Source organism: Pan paniscus, chromosome 3 (genome assembly GCF_029289425.2).
Source record: "Pan paniscus chromosome 3, NHGRI_mPanPan1-v2.0_pri, whole genome shotgun sequence".
Classification (NCBI taxonomy): domain Eukaryota; kingdom Metazoa; phylum Chordata; class Mammalia; order Primates; family Hominidae; genus Pan; species Pan paniscus.
Window position 1 is genome coordinate 53,733,303 of NC_073252.2, and position 18,786 is coordinate 53,752,088.

An 18,786-nucleotide genomic window follows, 5' to 3' on the forward strand; every position below is an offset into this window, starting at 1 on the left:
TAAAAACTTCAATTTAGGACTATAAGCACCTTACTGAAAACCATCCTATTTTCATCAATAATTGAATAGCTGAATTCTTAAATGAAAAATTTTAAAAGCACAAAGAAATGAAATCCATAACTCCAAATAAGACCATAATCAAAGACAGCTTTCAAAAATTGACTTTAGCCAAAAAAGAAAAAAGGCTAATGTTAATTCGTTATTTATCGTACTTTAACACACTATAGCTATTACTTGAAAATCTTCAGTAGCTCCTCACTGCCTACTGCATTAAGTACATGTCCCTCAGTCTGACATTGAAGAATCTCCCAGAGTGGTCACACGAATCTCTCTTGTGACCACTCTGCTTTCACTCCTGTATTATCCTCTAATCAAACCAGACTCCTCCTGATTCCCAAAAGTTCATTTATTTTTGTCTTCAAGCTTTTTCTCCATTCTGTTTCCTCCACCTGGAAGAGCCAATGACCCATTCTCACTCTTTTGAATCCATATCTATCTAAAAGTAATGTTGAGAGAAGCAATTTTATCATTAAGTTAATGTTTATGATTTATTTATCCAGCTGTCAGATGATATCATTTCACCCTACATAAGAATACATTATTTTTCTCACAAATTTTTGTTATATTGGTAAGGAAATAACATTATTTAAACTGTGATTCCTCCCATCCCTCTACCAACAGAAGCATCAACTCGTTGAGGGACTCCACTGAAGGAAGCAAATCAAGTGAAACTCTTAGTAGGTAGGAAATACCAGCCCCCATTTTCAAAATGTCCCTTTTACAACTGTTCATTATTAATTCAAAAGATCTTTAACTGTCTGTAATGTGCCATGCACTGCAGTAGACCCTTAGAATATAGTGAGCAAGACAGATATGGGCTCTGTCCTCAAGTTGCTTACAATCGTGAAGTCTGTCTTTTGACAGACTGCCTGGAAAAACTTATTTTTGTCTTTTCTGTTTTCACCACCTAAATAGACAGAGATATCCGAGCCCTCTATATATATTAACAATTATGAATGTGAATTCTACTGTTAAGATCTAGTTAGAATAGGGGCTAATTCATTGCTGTATCTTCAGTACCAATCATAATGACTGCCACCTAGTAGCCATTCAGTAAATATTTGTTTAGTGAATGGATTAAGATAGTATTATAAATATTTTCATACTGTCTCTGCTGCCTGATCAAAATACAGTGAATTTGAATCTTTCTAAACACAGTTGTCCCTTGGTATCCATGGGGGATTTGTTCCAGGACCCCTGCAGAGACTAAAATTTACAGATGCTCAAGTCCCTTATATAAAATGGCATAGTATTTGCATATGACCTACACACATCTTCCCATATTCTTTAAACCATTCTTAGATTACTTATAATACCTAATATGATGTAAATGCTATGTAAATAGTTGTTATATTGTATAGTTTAGGGAATAATGACAAGAAAAAAGGCCTGTACATGTTCAGTATAGATGCAACCATCTTTTTTTTCCCCAAGTATTTTCAATTCACATTTGGTTGAATCTGTGATTGCAGAACCCATGGATGCAGACTAGCCAAGTGTAAATCTTTCTTGTAGCCTAAAAGAAATGTTGTTTTTATTTCCTTCTCACCTGGGTATATGATACTACATCATACCTATTAATAACCACAACTATCAACTCCATATGTTTTATTCTTATATTTTTATTCTTAATAAAAATTCTTATTTTCCAGTTGATTTAGACTTGTCTCATTAGTCTAATCTCATGTATGAGGGAAACATTATTTTCCCTTAGAAATGAAGACTCAGATTGCATAGCAACTTGTCAAAGTCATACTGCTTGAAAACAGTGGAGCTCAGGTTTGAACTCAGGTTTAGCTGGCTCCTGAGCCCATGTTTATGACCACTGCTTACTGCCTCTGAGTACCCACACTGAGCTACTGGGGTTGGAGCCCAGTCCTAGGCATGGGACAAATAGAAGCTACTTCCCTGAGATAATTAAAGCTCTGCAGTAGAGTTTCTTCATGACTAGAAAAATCTGCTTCTTTCAGCAATGAAAGTACTGTAATACTTCTTTATTCTGCAATTATGAAAAATAACTTTTTCTTTATTATGAAAAACAACTATATGCTCCAAAACGTCATTGAGAAAACATGTTTTACATTTCAGTAACTGGGTTAAGAAAATACAGCTAGATTCTCATATCTGCGTATGCATTTAATCTGTTGTGATTAAATGCGTATCAACTATCATGGAGCTTCTGGAGAACTCCACTGTACACTTGTGAGAGACTGAAAGTTATAAAGCAAATAACAACCTGATATCATAATGAAAGTAGTTTTGACCTCACAAACCTCCTGAAAGGGAACCACTTTGAGAACTGCTGCCATAATATTCTCATATTGGTACCCAACTCACAGAGAACTATGTAGTTTACTTCAACTTATATGTCTTATAGTTTTGTACACTGATACTACTAATGTTATGAGTTGTTGTTGTCATTGTCATTTATTTATTTATTTGAGACAGAGTCTCTCCCTGTCACCCAGGCTGGAGTGCAATGGCGTGATCTCGGCTCACTGCAAGCTCTGCCTCCTAGGTTCACGCCATTCTCCTGCCTCAGCCTCCTGAGTAGCTGGGACTACAGGTTCCCGCCACCTCGCCCGGCTAATTTTTTGTATTTTTAGTAGAGACGGGGTTTCACCATGTTGGCCAAATGGTCTCTATCTCTTGACCTCATGATCCACCCGCCTCAGCCTCCGAAAGTGCTGGGATTACAGGGGTGAGCCACCACACCCGACCTAATTTCTTTATTTTTAAATGAGTCATTAAGATTGCATCTCTTAGAATCCATGAACAGATGACGTGGATTTTATAGCTATTAGTACGCAAAAATGGATTTTCTAATGAAGATTATATATTTTCATTCTGTAAAATGTTCATGGATTCTGAATACAAAAAGATAATGCAACTTTGAACCTACCTCTTAGAGTATTTTAGGACTTTAGGGTTATGATTGCCATCTTGAGGTTATATTTTAAACCATCACATTTGCCTGTGTTCACTTGCTTCTATCTATGAATCTTAGTACTGTGTTTGTGAAATGGAATGCTTGCATTACCATTCTTATGCTTCCAGAGAGCCAGTCACATTACACGCAGGAGACATGGAAGATCCCTCTGGTTGCTTCACATTCACATCTGCAGGTGAGTTTCCAATTAAAGCACAGAAATAGGCCCTACAATGTCTCCCCATTTCCACGAGGGTAAAAGCCAAAGTCATTGCAGTATCTTCCAAGTCCTTTTTAACTCTCTGGCCTCATTTCCTGCTACTCCCTCTTTCATGCATTCTGTTTTATCCACTCTCAAACTGTTCCTTGAACATGTCAGACAGCTTCCATGTTAGGGCTTTTATGCCCTGTTCCCTTATGTTGCTAAAACCTCAGCTCCTTTAAAACCTTTGCCCAGGTGTCACTTTCCCAGTGGGACTTAATTGTCATCACCTCATTTAAAGATCACAACCAGCCAGGTGTGATGGCTCATGCCTGTTATTCCAGCACTTTGGGAAGCCAAGGTGAGTGGATTGCTTGAGCCTAGGAGTTCAAGACCAGTCTGGGCAACATGGCGAAACCCTGTCTCTAAAAGTAAATTAAAATAAAATAAAAATCACGATTTTCCCACACTTCCAGTGCTCCTTCTTCCTTTTATCAGTTACTCTTAGCATCTTCTCACATACTGTGTCACCCCTGTGAGACAAGAGCTGTGCAAGGGCAGATGTCTTTAGCCATTTGGTTACTGGATATATCCCAGGTGCCTGGAGCCTTCCTGGCACATAGCAGGTGCTGAATAAATATTTATTGAATAGACAAAAGGAAAAGCAGAAGAATCAAGATGGACAGCTCTCCATAAAATTTCCAAAGAATTATAGATAAGATGATCTCCATTAAAAATTAAAAAGCTCCAGAAAGAAGAGATTGAAAGTCAACACAATTTGTTGATAAGCAAAGTGGCATAACTCAGACTAGAAATGGAAGAGAAAGATTAAAAACATCACAGGAAAAAGCTTTAGAAAATGAAAAATAAAATAGATGTGACTGAAATTATAGCCATGGAGAAAATTACACAAAAGGAATTTTTAAAAATAAGGACCAAAAATAATTATACAGAATATGTTAGATTTGGAAGGCAAAGGCAAACCAACAGACACGTAATTGGTCTTCCTATGGAAGAGAACAAAATAAATGAGAAAGAATGAAACTGTGATGATGATTATTCAACAAAAATGTAGTTATAAATCTGGACTGTAAATTGTAAATAGAGAAAATTGAGGTAAGGTAAAAAGAGATGGGAGAAAGATAAATTTTCATTGTTTTTCTTAGTGTCAATATACAGTCATGTGCTGCATAATGTTTTGGTCAATGACCATGTCATATACAACAGAGGTCCCATAAGATTATAATAGAGCTGAAAAATTCCTGATACCTGGTGATGTTGTAGCTATCATAATGTCATACCACAGTGTGTTACCTTTTCTATATTTGGACATATTTAGATAAATAAATACTTACCATTATGTTACAGTTGCCTACAGTATTCAGTACAGTAACATGCTCTACAGATTTGTAGCCTAGAAGCAATAAGCTATATAGCCTGTATACTATCTAGGTTTGTGAAAGTATACTCTATGATGGTCGCACAATGACAAAATTAACTAACAACGCAATTCTCAGAACATATCCCCATTGTTAATTGTAGCTATATTTATAATCAAAATGTAATATTCTTAAATAAAATAATTGCAAACTCTTAATTTTTAAATAATCTTTGGCTTGGGGAAGATCTTTCAGGAACTAATATTTTGAAGAAAAGAACATTTATGTGAAGTTAATTCCTTCAGGTTTACTTCATTTATATGTTTTTTACTATTGTTTCAGTGATTACTCAGGACAGCAAAACATTTATCCTTGCCTTATTATATTGATATAAATGAATGCTTTTACCTTTTCTCATACATTGGCAGTACCTTAGAATATATTAACTGCATTCACTATCCTTCCAACTTTCATACAATTGTCATATATTCTAATTAAAAATATGAATTATAAAAATATGAATACCACATTTAATTATTTGTATTGTTTTGTACAGTTAATATTCATTTAGAATACCCACATATTTACACTTAACTTTCTGGTATCATTTTACTTATGCCTTTAAAGCTTCTTTTAATGTAAATCTGCTGGTGATAAATTCTCTCCATTTTTGTTTTTCTGAAATTGTGTTTATTTCATCCTAATTTTTGAAGAATATTTTTGCTGAGTATAGAATTCTAGATTGGCATTTTTTTCTTCACTTTGAAGATATCACTTTCCATTGTTTTCTAGCTTTCATTGTTTCTACTAAGAAGTCAGCTGTAAGTTTAATTATTGCTTATTTAAATATAGTCTGTTCCTTTTTTCCCCTTTTGCTTTAAGATTGTTTTTGTTTTTGATTGGTTTGTTTTAGCAGTTTTTATTCATTTGTGCAGATATGATTTCTTTATGCAGATAAGAAGAATTCACTTGGAGTTTGAAGTAATGCTGCTTGAATCTATGGAAGTCTATGCCTGATAAGCCCATTATCTGGACCCTATAGATCTATGTCATTATTTATATTTTTTTCTTCTTGATTTTCTGCCATATCATCTTGTCTCCTTATATGCCTGGTTATTTTTATTGTATGACATATTATATATGAAAAGTTGTACAGATGATTTCATGCTATGAATGAGATTACCTTCCTCTAGCAAGCATTCATGCTTGCATTTGGTAGACAACTAAGGCATCCAGGTCAATTTAATCACATTAGAAAGAGGATTTGAAGCTAGACCTCAGGATCCCAAGGGCAGGTCTAGTTTCTGTTCACCCTTATTCCTAAGGTGTAACCCTTTTCAGTTCCAACCCCAAATCTTGGGTATTTAGAAGAATGTCCACCTGTCCCTCCACCATTGGGAACATTTTCTCATGAAAGCTTGACTTTTTGAGAGGTGCAGTGTACTATTTTTAATTAATTCTGTCCTTTTACTTTTATTCTTGCAAACTTTTAGCAAGTCCATCTGTGAAAAACTCAGCTTCTCGTTCATTCAATTCTTCTCCTAAGAAGTCTCCAGTGCACTCACTCCTAACTAGTTCAGTTGAAGGTTCAATAGGTTCCACATCACAATATAGATCTGCCAAACCTATTCATTCATCTGATTCTGTTAAAGGTAAGAAAGATCTGATATCATTGATGTGATTAATTGATTTCCTACACTGCTGAACTGTAAGTTCTTTTTACTCAGAATTAAGGTTTTGCATGCTGCTCTCATGTGTAAGCTCTAACTGATTCTGTGTAATTTAAACAGGTCTTATTTAAATAAAACAGCTATTGTGTACCATGCAAGCCTTAGTAAATGTACGTAGATATTATATGTAAACATTATCTATTTCTCTAAATGAATAATAAACATTTTTGCCTCTATTTTATTAAAAGATTTTGGATCCTCTTTTAAATGCTGTGAACTACTTTTCTTTCTTATTTACATTCTTTGAAATCATAGCTCTTATTCAGTCTCTGCCTTAGTGAGTATAAGTGCGTACCATACAAACTTTTCAAAATTTTCTCATTTTTAATATTTTAAGTTAGTTTGTTATTTGATAAGACAAATGAGAAAAAAATGTTTGATTTAGAATAAATGCCTGGTAAATAAGTGAGAGTTAAATATTATGTGTTGAATGAACTTGAAATATTTCTCATCATGTATGACAGTGACCAAACAACTCCAGTGTTCTATGACATCATTCCCTTTTGTAAGAGATAAACTAGACAAAGTTGTATTATCATCAGGTTATTTCTTAGTCTTTTGAAATTCTATAGCTTACACATTTCTAGATCCTAAAAAATACCTAATCACATGTTAGTACATTTTTTACATCTTTTTTTCTGTACTTGTGTCCTCTTTCATCTCTTATGTTTCTAAGCTATTCGTTTACTATCTTCTTCAATTTTAACTGTGAAATTACTTTCCTGTTCTGTGGTGGGCAAGTGTGTGCAAACCTACCCACAAAGACTGAGGAAGCTGAGAGGCTGAAGAAAGAGACTGACAAATCCAATTTCTCAGAAAGAAACATTTAATAGGGACTTAAGATTGGAGCCATGTCTGTGTCTCTGCAGCAGTGAAACAAGGTGGTGGATCCTTGTACCACTATCCCCACAGACGCAGGGCCTCTATACCATAAGTAAAGGGTATACATGCCTCAGAAAGGATGAACAGGACAATTGCTTAAGGGTAGAATTTATGGCAGGTACTTGCTACCTACCGTACAAGGAAACTGGAAATCTTGGATGCCTTCCTGGAACTGGGATTAATCAGAAGTCAACTTGGCAGATTAGCATCCAAGATGGAGTTGCTTCGGCCTCCATGTTACCTTTTAAAGCTGTGGTTATTGCAGGAATAGAGCAATGCTGCTTGACACTTTATTATTAATTTTTGTTACATAAAGGCATAGCATTTTCTTCTCACCCCCAACCCCCCGCTTATTGTCAGATACTCATCAAACCTATATTTTATATTATTTATGTTAAAAACTTCTGGCTGGGCACTGTGGCTCATGTCTGTAATCCCAACACTTGGGAAGGCTGAGGTGGGTGAATCACCTGAGGTCAGGAGTTCAAGACCAGCCTAACCAACATGGAGAAACCCCATCTCTATTAAAAATACAAAATTAGCCGGGCGTGGTGGCATATGCCTGTAATCCCAGCTACTCGGGAGGCTGAGGCAGGAGAATCGCTTGAACCCGGGAGGCAGAGGTTGCAATGAGCTGAGATCCTGTGATTGCACTCCAGCCTGGGCAACAATTCTGTCTCAAAAAAAAAAAAAAAAGAAACTCTCCAAGAAATTGTTTCTCATTCTCTTAAACTGAAGTAATTCCTAGATAATTGCCTTGAATGCTGTAATGAAAAGGGTATTTTTTGATAAGAAAATTAACCATTAAAAATATTGTCAAATTTATACAGCTAGGCAGGGATTAAGATCAAAATTTAAATCTTCAGATTGTCAATTAAGTACTTTTAGAGGTTGACAAAACAGCATACTGGTAAGAGAATAGCTTACATGCTCCTAGGCCTTCTTTAGTTGCCACTGCCACATTTGTTCTAGGTTCAGTGTGATCATGTTGGCATCCATGCCACCCTCTGCCATCATACAATAACATTCTCGTTAGGTGACAGAACTAACGTGGGCACTGGCCTCACATACCTTGAAAATGGTGCAGTTTCTATATTAGATCATACTCCCTCAAACCCCAAGTTAATCGAACTACTCAGGCTTGGTACGAAAAGCTGTCATTTATAATGCAGAATGCATCATTAAACTTGAAGTGTTCTTTTCACCCATCTTATTTAATATTATGTAGTTAAATAATGATACATCGGATTGGTTTGAACAAAATCAAATAGGCTAGCATTGCAATATTTAGATAAAACTCATTTATCTCTCTTTTAAAATCATGTTTTAGAGTTTCCTTTAAGTGTTATAGCTCTTTTAGAATTTGTCATGAAAAAAAGTTCCCTTTATTTTAAAGAAAAATTGTTTAGCCTTTAATTCAAAGATTTCTAAAAGGAAATGTGGAGTAGACTTTTAATATCACATCTAAGCAATTTTCTAATAGATTCACAGTCTCCGCCAATAGAAACAACAGGAAAAACATGCAGGAAGCTTCAGAACAGACTAGAAAGCTTGCAAACTCTGGTAGAAGATTTACAGCTGAAGAACCAAGGTACAGTGTACGTTTTTGGAGAGATCTTCCTCGCTCATGAGAATGTTCACCTTCTTTACAGATTAAGCCTCCTGTCTATAGACCTGCTGAAAGGGTATTGAATTAACAACTGTAAACTGAAGTCTAAATATAAGGGTCTTAACCATTAATAGCCCCTGGATTAATTGTGTGACCATGGGCAGGTCGCTCTTGCCCTGCTATACTCTCTTATCTAATGGCGATGACAATCCATCCCTCAGGAGGAGTGGTTTTGAGGTTCTGAGTGGTTTTTCACATGGGACTTTCCCACACACCGTCTTTCTTGTTGCTATTATGTCTGTAGATAAGCATTTATACAATAATAGCCAAGAAAAGAGTATAGTCAATAGCAAGAAAGCAAAATAATGGTATTTATCTTTACACAGGATTTAAATTAGCATAGCACTATAAGACACTATGCCACCCAACGAATCACAAAATAAAAAGAATCCACTTCTAAAAATGCTAAAACTATTTGAATAAGAAACTGTTCTAATCTGCAGATGACCAGCAGCTTTTTGGGCATAAGTTCTAAGTACCATGAATATGGGGGAGCCCTCATGGTTCATGCTTTTATAACCCGCCTTCATGAATCCAGGAGCCTTTATCAGAGAGAAATGAATTTTGAAGTACATTTTTTATGCCATCTTTTCTATCCCTAGAAAACAATAAATTGCTGGGTAAAGGAAAATACTATTCTAAGAACGAATCTTCATAAAATAAACTTAACCTTATTAATAATAATAGTTGCTATTAACACTTAATTGAGCACTTCCCAACTGTGGGCCAGGCCTTGTACTCAGAGCTTCACTTACGTTTTCTTCATGTGATTTTCACAACAACATTGGGAAATGGGTACTGTTATTACAGCATTTGAAAATGAGGAAACTGAAGATAAAAGAACAGTCAATAAATTCCAAGTCACAGTGAAGAGTAGATCGGGGACTTGGCCTCTGCAATTTCTGACTCCAAAATCCACGTTTTTAATATAGTAAGGCTTTAGCAAATTGTTGTTGAAGAAAATTCCAAGTCCCCGTGATAACCCAAGACCCCTATGTATATGAACATTAGGAAAAACATTTGGTTTTAAGTTTATTGTGAATTTGTGGGGTTTTAGCATTTTTTTAAAAATTTCAATAGTTTGTGGGGAACGTGTGGTGTTTAGTTACAGGGAAAAGTTCTTTAGTGGTGATTTCTGAGATTTTGGTGCACCCATCACCCAAGCAGTATATGATGTATCTTTTTTCCCTCACCCACCTCCCACCCTTCCCCCAAGTCCTCAACGTCCATCATATTATTCTTATGCCTTTGCGTCCTCATAGCTTAGCTCCCATGTATAATGAGAACATACAATGTTTGTTTTTCTTTTCCTGAGTTACTTCACTTAGAATAATGGTCTCCAGCTCCATGCAGGTTGCTACAAATGCCATTATTTTATTCCTTTTTATGGCTGAGTAGTATTACATGGTGTGTATATATATACATATATATATTGTATATATACACATATATATTATATATATAAAATATATATATATTTACATGGTGTGTGTATATATATATATACACACACCATGTAAATATATCATATATATATATACACACACCATGTAAATATATATATATATAAATATACATGGTATATATATGGGGGAAGAATGGGAGGTGGGTGAGGTGTGTGCATATATATATAATATAATACTATATATATATATACACCATGTAATAGTCTCTCTCTATATATAGATAGATAGATAGATATAATTTTCTTTATCCACTAGTTGGTTGGTGAGCATTTAGGCTGGTTCCATATTTTTGCGATTGTGAATTTTGCTGCTATAAACATGCGTGTGCAAGTGTCCTTTACATATAATGACTTCTTTTCCTCCAGTAGTGGGATTACTGAATCAAATGGTAGTTCTACTTTTAGTTGTTTAAGAAATCTCTGTACTGCTTTCCATAGTTGTTGTACTAGTTTACAGTGTAAAAGTGTTCCCTTTTTACCACATCCACACCAACATCTGTTGGTCATATTTTTAACTTATGTCATATTTTTAAATTATGGCCATTCTTGCAGGAGTAAGGTAGTATCATACTGTTGTTTTGATTTGCATTTCCCTGATCATTAGTGATGTTGAGCATTTCTTCATCTGTTTGTTGACCATTTGTGTATCTTCTTTTGAGAATTGTCTGTTCATGTCCTTAGCTGACTTTTTAATGGGATTATTTGTTTTTTTCTTGCTGATTCGATTGAGTTCCTTGTAGATTCTGGATATTAGTCCTTTGTCAGATGCACAGTTTGCAAATATTTTCTTCCACTCTGTGGGTTGTCTGTTTACTCTGCTGCTTATTTCTTTTGCTATGCAGAAGCTTTTTAATTTAACTAGGTCCCATCTATTTATCTTTGTGTTTGTTGCATTTGCTTTTGGGTTCTTGGTCATGAACTCTTGTCTAACCCAATGTCTACAAGAGTTTTTCTGATGTTATCTTCTAGAATTTTTGTGGTTTCAGGTCTTAGGTTTAGGTCTTTGACCCATCTTGAGTTGAAGTTTCATTCTTCTACATGCCACTTGCCAATTATTCCAGCACCATTTGTTAAATAGGGTGTCCTTTCCCCACTTTATGTTTTTGTTTGCATTGTCGAAAATCAGTTGGCTGTAAATATTTGGCTTTCTTCCTGGGTTCTCTATTCTGTTCCATTGGTCTATGTGCCTATTTTTATACCAGTACCATGCTGTTTTGGTGATGTTAGCCTTGTAGTATAGTTTGAAGTCAAGTAATGTGATGCCTCCAGATTTGTTCTTTTGCATAGTCTTGCTTTGGCTATGTGGGATCTTTTTTTTGTTCCTTATGAATTTTAGGAATGTTTTTTCCAGTTCTGTGAAGAATGATGATGGTATTTTGATGGGAATTGCATTGAATTTGTAGATTGCTTTTGGCAGTATGATCATTTCCACAATACTGATTCTACCCATCCATGAGCATGAAATGTGTTTCCATTTGTGTGTGTTGTCTATGATTTCCTTCAGCAGCATTTGTAGTTTTTCCTGTAGCAATTGTTCATCTCCTTGGTTAGATATATTCCCAAGTATTTTATTTTTCTTGCAGCTGTTATAAAAGGGGCTGGGTTCTTGAATTGATACTAAGCTTGTCATTGTTGGTGTATAGCAATGGTACTGATTTGTGTACATTGATTTTGTATCCTGAAACTTTACTGAATTCATTTATCAGATCTAGGAGCTTTGTGGATGAGTCTTTAAGGTTTTCTAGGCATAGGATCATATCATCAGCAAACAGCAATAGTTTGACTTCCTCTTTACCCATTTGGATGCCCTTTATTTCTTTCTCTTATCTGAGTGCTCTGACTAGGACTTCCAGTACAATGTTGAATAGCAGTGGTGAAAGTGCGCATCCTCGTTTTGTACAAGTTCTCTCGGAAAATGCTTTCAATTTTTCCCCTTTCAGTATAATGTTGGCTATGAGTTTGTCGTAGATGGTTTTGGTTACCTTGAGGTATGTCCCATCTGTGCCGATTTTGCCGAGGGTTTTCATTATAAAGGGATGCTGGATTTTGTCAAATGCTTTTTCTTCATTTTTTGAGATGATCATATGATTATTGTTTTCAATTCTGTTTGTGTGATGTATCACATTTATCAACTTGAGTAGGTTAAACCATCCCTGCATCCCTGATATGAAACCCACTTGATCATGGTGTATTATCTTTTTGATATGGTGTTGGATTCAGTTAGCTAATATTTTGTTGTGGATTTTTGCATCTATGTTCATCATGGATATATATATATATATATATATATATATATATAATTTTTTTTTTTTCGATACGGAGTCTTGGTCTGTCGCCCAGGCTGGAGTGCAGTGGCATGATCTCGGCTCACTGCAACCTCCACCTGTCGGGTTCAAGTGATTCTCCTGCCTCAGCCTCCTGAGTAGCTGGGATTACAGGCACATGCCACCATGCCTAGCTAATTTTTTTTTTAAGGTGGAGTCTTGCTCTGTTGCCCAGGCTAGAGTGCAGTGGCACGATCTCAGCTCACTGCCAGCTCTGCCTCCCGGGTTCACACCATTCTCCTGCCTCAGCCTCCCAAGTAGATGGGACTACAGGCGCCCACCACCACACCCAGCAAATTTTTTGTATTTTTAATAGAGACAGGGTTTCACTGTGTTAGCCAGGATGGTCTTCATCTCCTGACCTCGTGATCCGCCCACCCCAGCCTCCCAAAGTGCTGGGATTACAGGTGTAAGCCACCGCACCTGGCCACTCCCAGCTAATTTTTGTATTCTTAGTAGAGATGGGGTTTCACCATGTTGGCCAGGCTGGTCTCGAACTCTTGACCTCGTGATCTGCCCACCTTGGCCTCCCAAAGTGCTGGTATTGCAGGTGTGAGCCACTGCACCCAGCATCATCATGGATATTGGTCTGTAGTTTTCTTTTTTTGTTATGTCCTTTCCTGGTTTTAGTATTAGGATGATACTGACTTCATAGAATATGTGGATTTTTGCATCTATGTTCATCATGGATATTGCTCTGTAGTTTTCTTTTTTTGTTATGTCCTTTCCTGCTTTTAGTATTAGGGTGATACTGACTTCACAGAATGATTTAGGGAAGATTCCCTATTTCTTATGTTTGAAACAGTTTCATTAAGATGGGTACCAATCCTTTTTTAATGCCTGATAGAATTCAGCTGTGAATCCATCTGGTCTTGGACTTCTTTTTGTTGGCATTTTTTAAATTACTGTTTCAATCTCACTACTTGTTATTAGTCTCTTCAGAGTTTCTGTTTTTTTTCCTAGCTTAATCAGGAGGGTTGTATATCTCCAGGAATTTTCCATCTCCTCTAGATTCTCTAGTTTGTGCACATAAAGGTGTTCATAGTAGCCCTAAATGATCTTTTGTATTTCTGTGGTATAAGTTGTAAAATCTCTCATTTCATTTCTAATTGAGCTTATTTGGATCTTCTATCTTCTTTTCTTGGTTAATCTCACTAATGGTCTAATAATTTTATCTTTTTAAAGAACAAGCTTTTTGTTTCATTTGTCTTTTGTATTGCTTTTTATTTGTTTACTTCAATTTCATTTAATTCTGTTCTGATCTTTGTTATTTCTTTTCTTCTGCTGGGTTTGGGTTTAGTTTGTTCTTGTTTCTCTAGTTCCTTGAGGTGTGACCTTAGAGTGTCTATTTGTGCTCTTTCAGACTTTTTTATGTAGGCATTTAAGGCTATTAACTTTCCTTTTAGCACCACTTTTGCTGTATCCTAGAGGGTATGATAAATTGTGTCACTAGTTTCATTCAGTTCGAAGAATTTTTAAATTTTCATCTTGATTTCATTATTGATCCAAAGATGATTCCAGAGTAGATTATTCAATTTCCATGTATTTATATAGTTTTGAGGGTTCCTTTTGGAGTTAATTTCCAGTTTTATTCCACTGTGGTCTGAGAGAGTACTTGATATCATTTTGATTTTCTTAAATTTATTGAGACTTGTTTTGTGGCCTATCATTTGGTTTACCTTGGAGAATGTTCCATGGGCTAATGAAAAGAATTTATATTCTGCAGTTGTTGGGTAGAATGTTCTGTAAATATCTGTTAAGTCTGTTTGTTCTAGGATATAGTTTAAGTTCATTGCATTGTGTAGGTGCATTGTTTTTTTTGTTGTTGACTTTCTGTCTTGATGACCTGTCTAGTGGTATCAGTGGAATATTGAAGTCCTCCACTATTATTGTATTAGCATCTATTGCATTTCTTAGGTCTAGTAGTAATCATTTTATAAATTTGGGAGCTCCAGTGTTAAGTGCATATATATTTAGGATTGTGATATTTTACTGTTGGACTGATCCTTTATCACTATATAATATCCCTCTTTGTCTTTCTGAACTGTTGTTGCTTTAAAGTGGGTTTTGTGTGATATAAGACTAGCTACCCCTGTTCGTTTGTGGTATCCATTTGCATGGAATATCTTTTTCCATCCCTTTACCTTAAGTTTATATGAGTCCTTGTGCATTAGGTGAGTCTCTTGAAGACAGCAGATACTTGGTTGGTAGATTTTTATCTTTTCTGCCATTCCGTATCTTTTAAGTGGCACATTTAGGTCATTTACATTCAATGTTAGTATTGAAATACGAGATACTGTTTTGTTCATCCTACTAGTTGGTGCCTGAATACCTTGGGTTTTTTTTTCATTGTGTTATTGTTTTATAGGCCCTGTGAGATTTATGCTTTAAGATGGTTCAATTTTGGTGTGTTTTGAGGTTTTATTTCAAGATTTAGAATTCCTTTTAGCATTTCTTAGTGATGGTTTGGTACTGGTGAATTCTCTCAGCATTTTTTTTTTTTTTTTTTTTGTCTGCAAAAGACTTTATCTGTCCTTCATTCATGAAGCTTAGTTTTGCTGGATACAAAATTCTTGGCTGGCAATTATTTTGTTTGAGGAGGCTAAAAATATGACCCCAGTTCCTTCTGGCTTGTAGGGTTTCTGCTGAGAAATCTGCTGTTAATCTGATCGGTTTTCCTTTATAGCTTACCTGATGCTTTTACTTTGCAGCTCTTAAGATTCTTTCCATCATCTTGACATTAGATAACCTGATGACCGTGTGCCTAGGTGGAGATCTTTTTGCAGTGAATTTCATGGGTATTCTTTGAGCTTCTTGTATTTGAATGTCTAGATCACTAGTGAGTCTAGGGAAATTTTCCTCAATTGTTCCCTTAAATAAGTTTTCTAGACTTTTAGATTCCTCTTCTTCCTTATGAACACCAATTATTCTTTGGTTTGGCTGTTTAACATAATCCCAGACTTCTTGGAGGCTTTGTTCAATTTTATTAAATTCTTTTTTCTTTGTCTTTGTCTGATTGGGCTAATTTGAAAGCCTTGTCTTCAAGTTCTGAAGGTCTCTCTTCTACTTGTTCTAGTCTATTGTTGACACTTTCCAGTGCATTTTGTATTTCTATAAGTGTGTCTTTCATTTCCAGAAATTGTGATTGTTTTTCTTTATATCTATTTCTGTGGAGAATTTTTCATCCATATTCTGTATTGTTTCTTAGATTTCTTTAAGTTGGTTTTTACCTTTCTCTGGTATCTCCATGAGTAGCTTAATCAACCTTCTGAATTCTTCATCTGGCAATTCAAAGATTTCTTCTTGGTTTAACTGCATTGCTGGCAAGCTAGTGTGGCCTTTTGGGGATGTTATCAAACCTTGTTTTGTCATATTTCCAGAATCGCTTTTCTGATTCCTTCTGATTTGGGTAAACTATTTCAGTGGAAAAGCCCGGAACTCAAGGTTCAGATTCTTTTGTCCCACAGGGTGACCCCTTGATGTGGTGTCCTCCCCCTCCCCCAAGGGATGGGCCTTCCTGAGAGCTGGACTGCAATGATCATTATTGTTCTTGCACATCTAGCCACTCAGTAGGGCTACCAGGCTCGGGGCTGGTGCTGGGAAATTTCTGCAAAGAGTCCTGTGATGTGATTCATCTTCAGGTCTCCCAGCCGTGGATACCAGCACCTCCTCTGGTAGAGGACGTAGGGGAGTAAAGTACACTCTATGAGAGTCCTTGGTTATAGATATGTTTAGTGTCCTGGCTTAATCAAATACTGATTATGCTAGCAGTGATATTTTCACATGGACAGACTTAGTACCTCTAGTTAGCCAGAATGTTGCAGGCAGTGGAATTAGCTGCTGTTTTCTTCTTCCTTGGTACAGGGTTATTCTATCATTTCTATCATGAGTTACTGTAATGTCCTGAGTTGGTTGGCCTCCAGCCAGGGGGTGGCACCTTCAAGACAGCACAAGCTATGATAGTAGACAGGGGAATGTAAGCTTGCCCTAAGTTGGCCAGGATAAGTATTTGGGTTTATCAGGTGATGTGCAGGGCCATCAAGCTCTCAATAGTTTGTGTGTTTTGTGATCAGCTACCAGGGCAGGGAAAAAAATACCATCAGGTTGGGGCAGAGTTAGGTGGGTCTGAGCTCAGACTCTCCTTGTGTAGGGCCTGTCGTGGCCACTGTGGGGTACGCAGGGTGGTTCTTGGGCCAGTGGAGTTATGTTCCAGAGGTGATTTTGGCTGCCTCTGTTGCCAAGGAAGTTGGGGAAAGCCTGTGCGATAGGCCTTACCTAGCTCCCACACAGTTGGCAAGGCCAGTCTTGCTCCTACCATGCCCTGCTAACAGCGCCAGTGTCTCCAGGCAGCCAGTGCAGGGTGGTGGTTGGGGGTGGCGGGCAGATCAGACCTTGCCCGTGCTATAAACTTCCCCACTGACAAAGCAAGTATGGCTTTCAGGTCTCACCTGCCCCTTCCTGTCTGCCCACACTGTCAGTAGTGGCTTCTGTGCTCCTTTCTGTAGCATTTCCCATTCACCACCCAGATTCCGCTCAAAAGAGTTTGTGCCCAGTTGAAATTATTACAGAGTTCAGTTGGAAGCTTCTTTCACCCTGTGACCACTCCCAAATTCTGCCAGCCACCTTTCCCGAGGGCCCCTGTGAGATATAGTCAGGGATGGCTTCCCTGGGCTTGAGCTGGAGAATGGGAGTGCCTCCAAGGCTCTTCCCACTGCTCCTTCTACTTTTATATTTTGCGCTAAATTTGTTCCAGCTCTAGGTAAGGTTAAATCCTTCTCCCGTAATCTGGATTTTCAGGTTCCCCAATGGGGGTATTTGTTGAGAGGCAGGATTTCCCCCTCCACACTTTGGGAACTCACAGTTTTTTACCTATCTTGTGGAATTTGCAGTGGCATGCCGCTTTTTTCAAAGGATCTGTAAATTCTTTTGGTTTTCCCAGTATGTTCCTGCAGTGGCTCTTGGAGCAAAAGTCAACAGTGTGAGTCTCCACATGTTGCTCTGTCCATCCAAGTTGGAGCTGCACGTTAGCCCTGTCTCATATCTGCCATCTTCCTCTCCACATCTATTGTGAGTTTTTTGAAGGAAGATGCATTATCTTATTGATCCTATTTTTACTCACACCATGGCATATGTTTCTGAATTTATCTGATGTATGCCACCAAATAATAATCCACATGGAAGACATATATTTATTTACAAAATAAAAAGACCTTTTTGCTGAATGCAGTGTCTGGATGGGACGCCTCTTGAAAATTCTAAAACAAATATTTTTAGGGGGAATTCTGGGAGGACTGTCAAAACTTGAAGTGCATTTACGCTTTGACCCAGAAATTTCACTTCTAGCAATTTATTCTATAAGAAATGATTGTACAAATGCACAGAAGTGTTTATACAAAAGTGTTTATTATAGCAAGAAAGAAAGAAAGAAAGAAAGAAAGAAAAGGATGTTTAGAAAAAGGATGTAACCTTTTTTAGTCTGTTTACTAAATTCTAATACATTTGTATAATGAAATATTAGTAAATACTATGCAGTTACAACAAAACATAAGCTGAACTGGAAACTTATTGACGTTTTGTTATATGAAAAAGAAGCTACAGAACAGTCTATAGCATATGTTTTCGTTTGTGTAAAGAATAAAACATGTGCACATTCATGTATATGTGCAGATATTCACCAAATTGCTTATGGTAATGACCTCTCGGGTGGAGGCAGATTCCAGCAGATTGAGGGAGCAGAGACAAAGACTGACCTTCATCTATCTTTGTGTCCTTCTGAGGTGTTTGAATTATTTACAATTAGTATTACTTTTACAATTATCATGCCCATTTAAAACAACTGAGGCTGGGCACAGTGGCTTATGTCTGTAATCCTGACACTTTGGGAGACCGAGGCAGGAGGATTGCTTGAGGCCAGGAGTCTTAGACCACCCTGGGCAACATAGAGAGACCCTGTCTCTACAAAATAAATAAGTAAATAAAACACCTGAAACACTAAAGATTTACCCTTAGCTCTCTTCCATAACACCAACCTTTTCAAAATATGCTACATCACAATTTTTAAGAATGTCTTGAGCTCAGAACATGTCTATTCTATACTATCAAGCTGATCTTTTAAGTAGCACATAGTAGAATTAAAACCTAAGTAG

General features: G+C 36.7%; 1 protein-coding gene across 24 annotated transcripts in view; it reads left to right on the forward strand.

The window, feature by feature from the left end:
- The window catches only part of CCDC158 (coiled-coil domain containing 158), a 110,904-nt gene that overhangs the window by 89,843 nt on the left and 2,275 nt on the right, over positions 1–18,786 (forward strand). For 21 of the 24 annotated variants that reach the window (XM_055111388.2, XM_055111389.2, XM_055111385.2 and 18 more), the window contains 4 exons: positions 682–741; positions 3,118–3,185; positions 6,064–6,222; positions 8,666–8,773. In XM_055111388.2, the coding sequence (XP_054967363.2) occupies positions 682–741; positions 3,118–3,185; positions 6,064–6,222; positions 8,666–8,773 (395 nt within the window). Of the gene's footprint in view, positions 1–681; positions 742–3,117; positions 3,186–5,505; positions 6,223–8,665; positions 8,774–18,786 lie in introns of those variants that run through there. The other 3 variants (XM_055111401.2, XM_055111400.2, XM_055111402.2) reach the window with 1 other exon arrangement.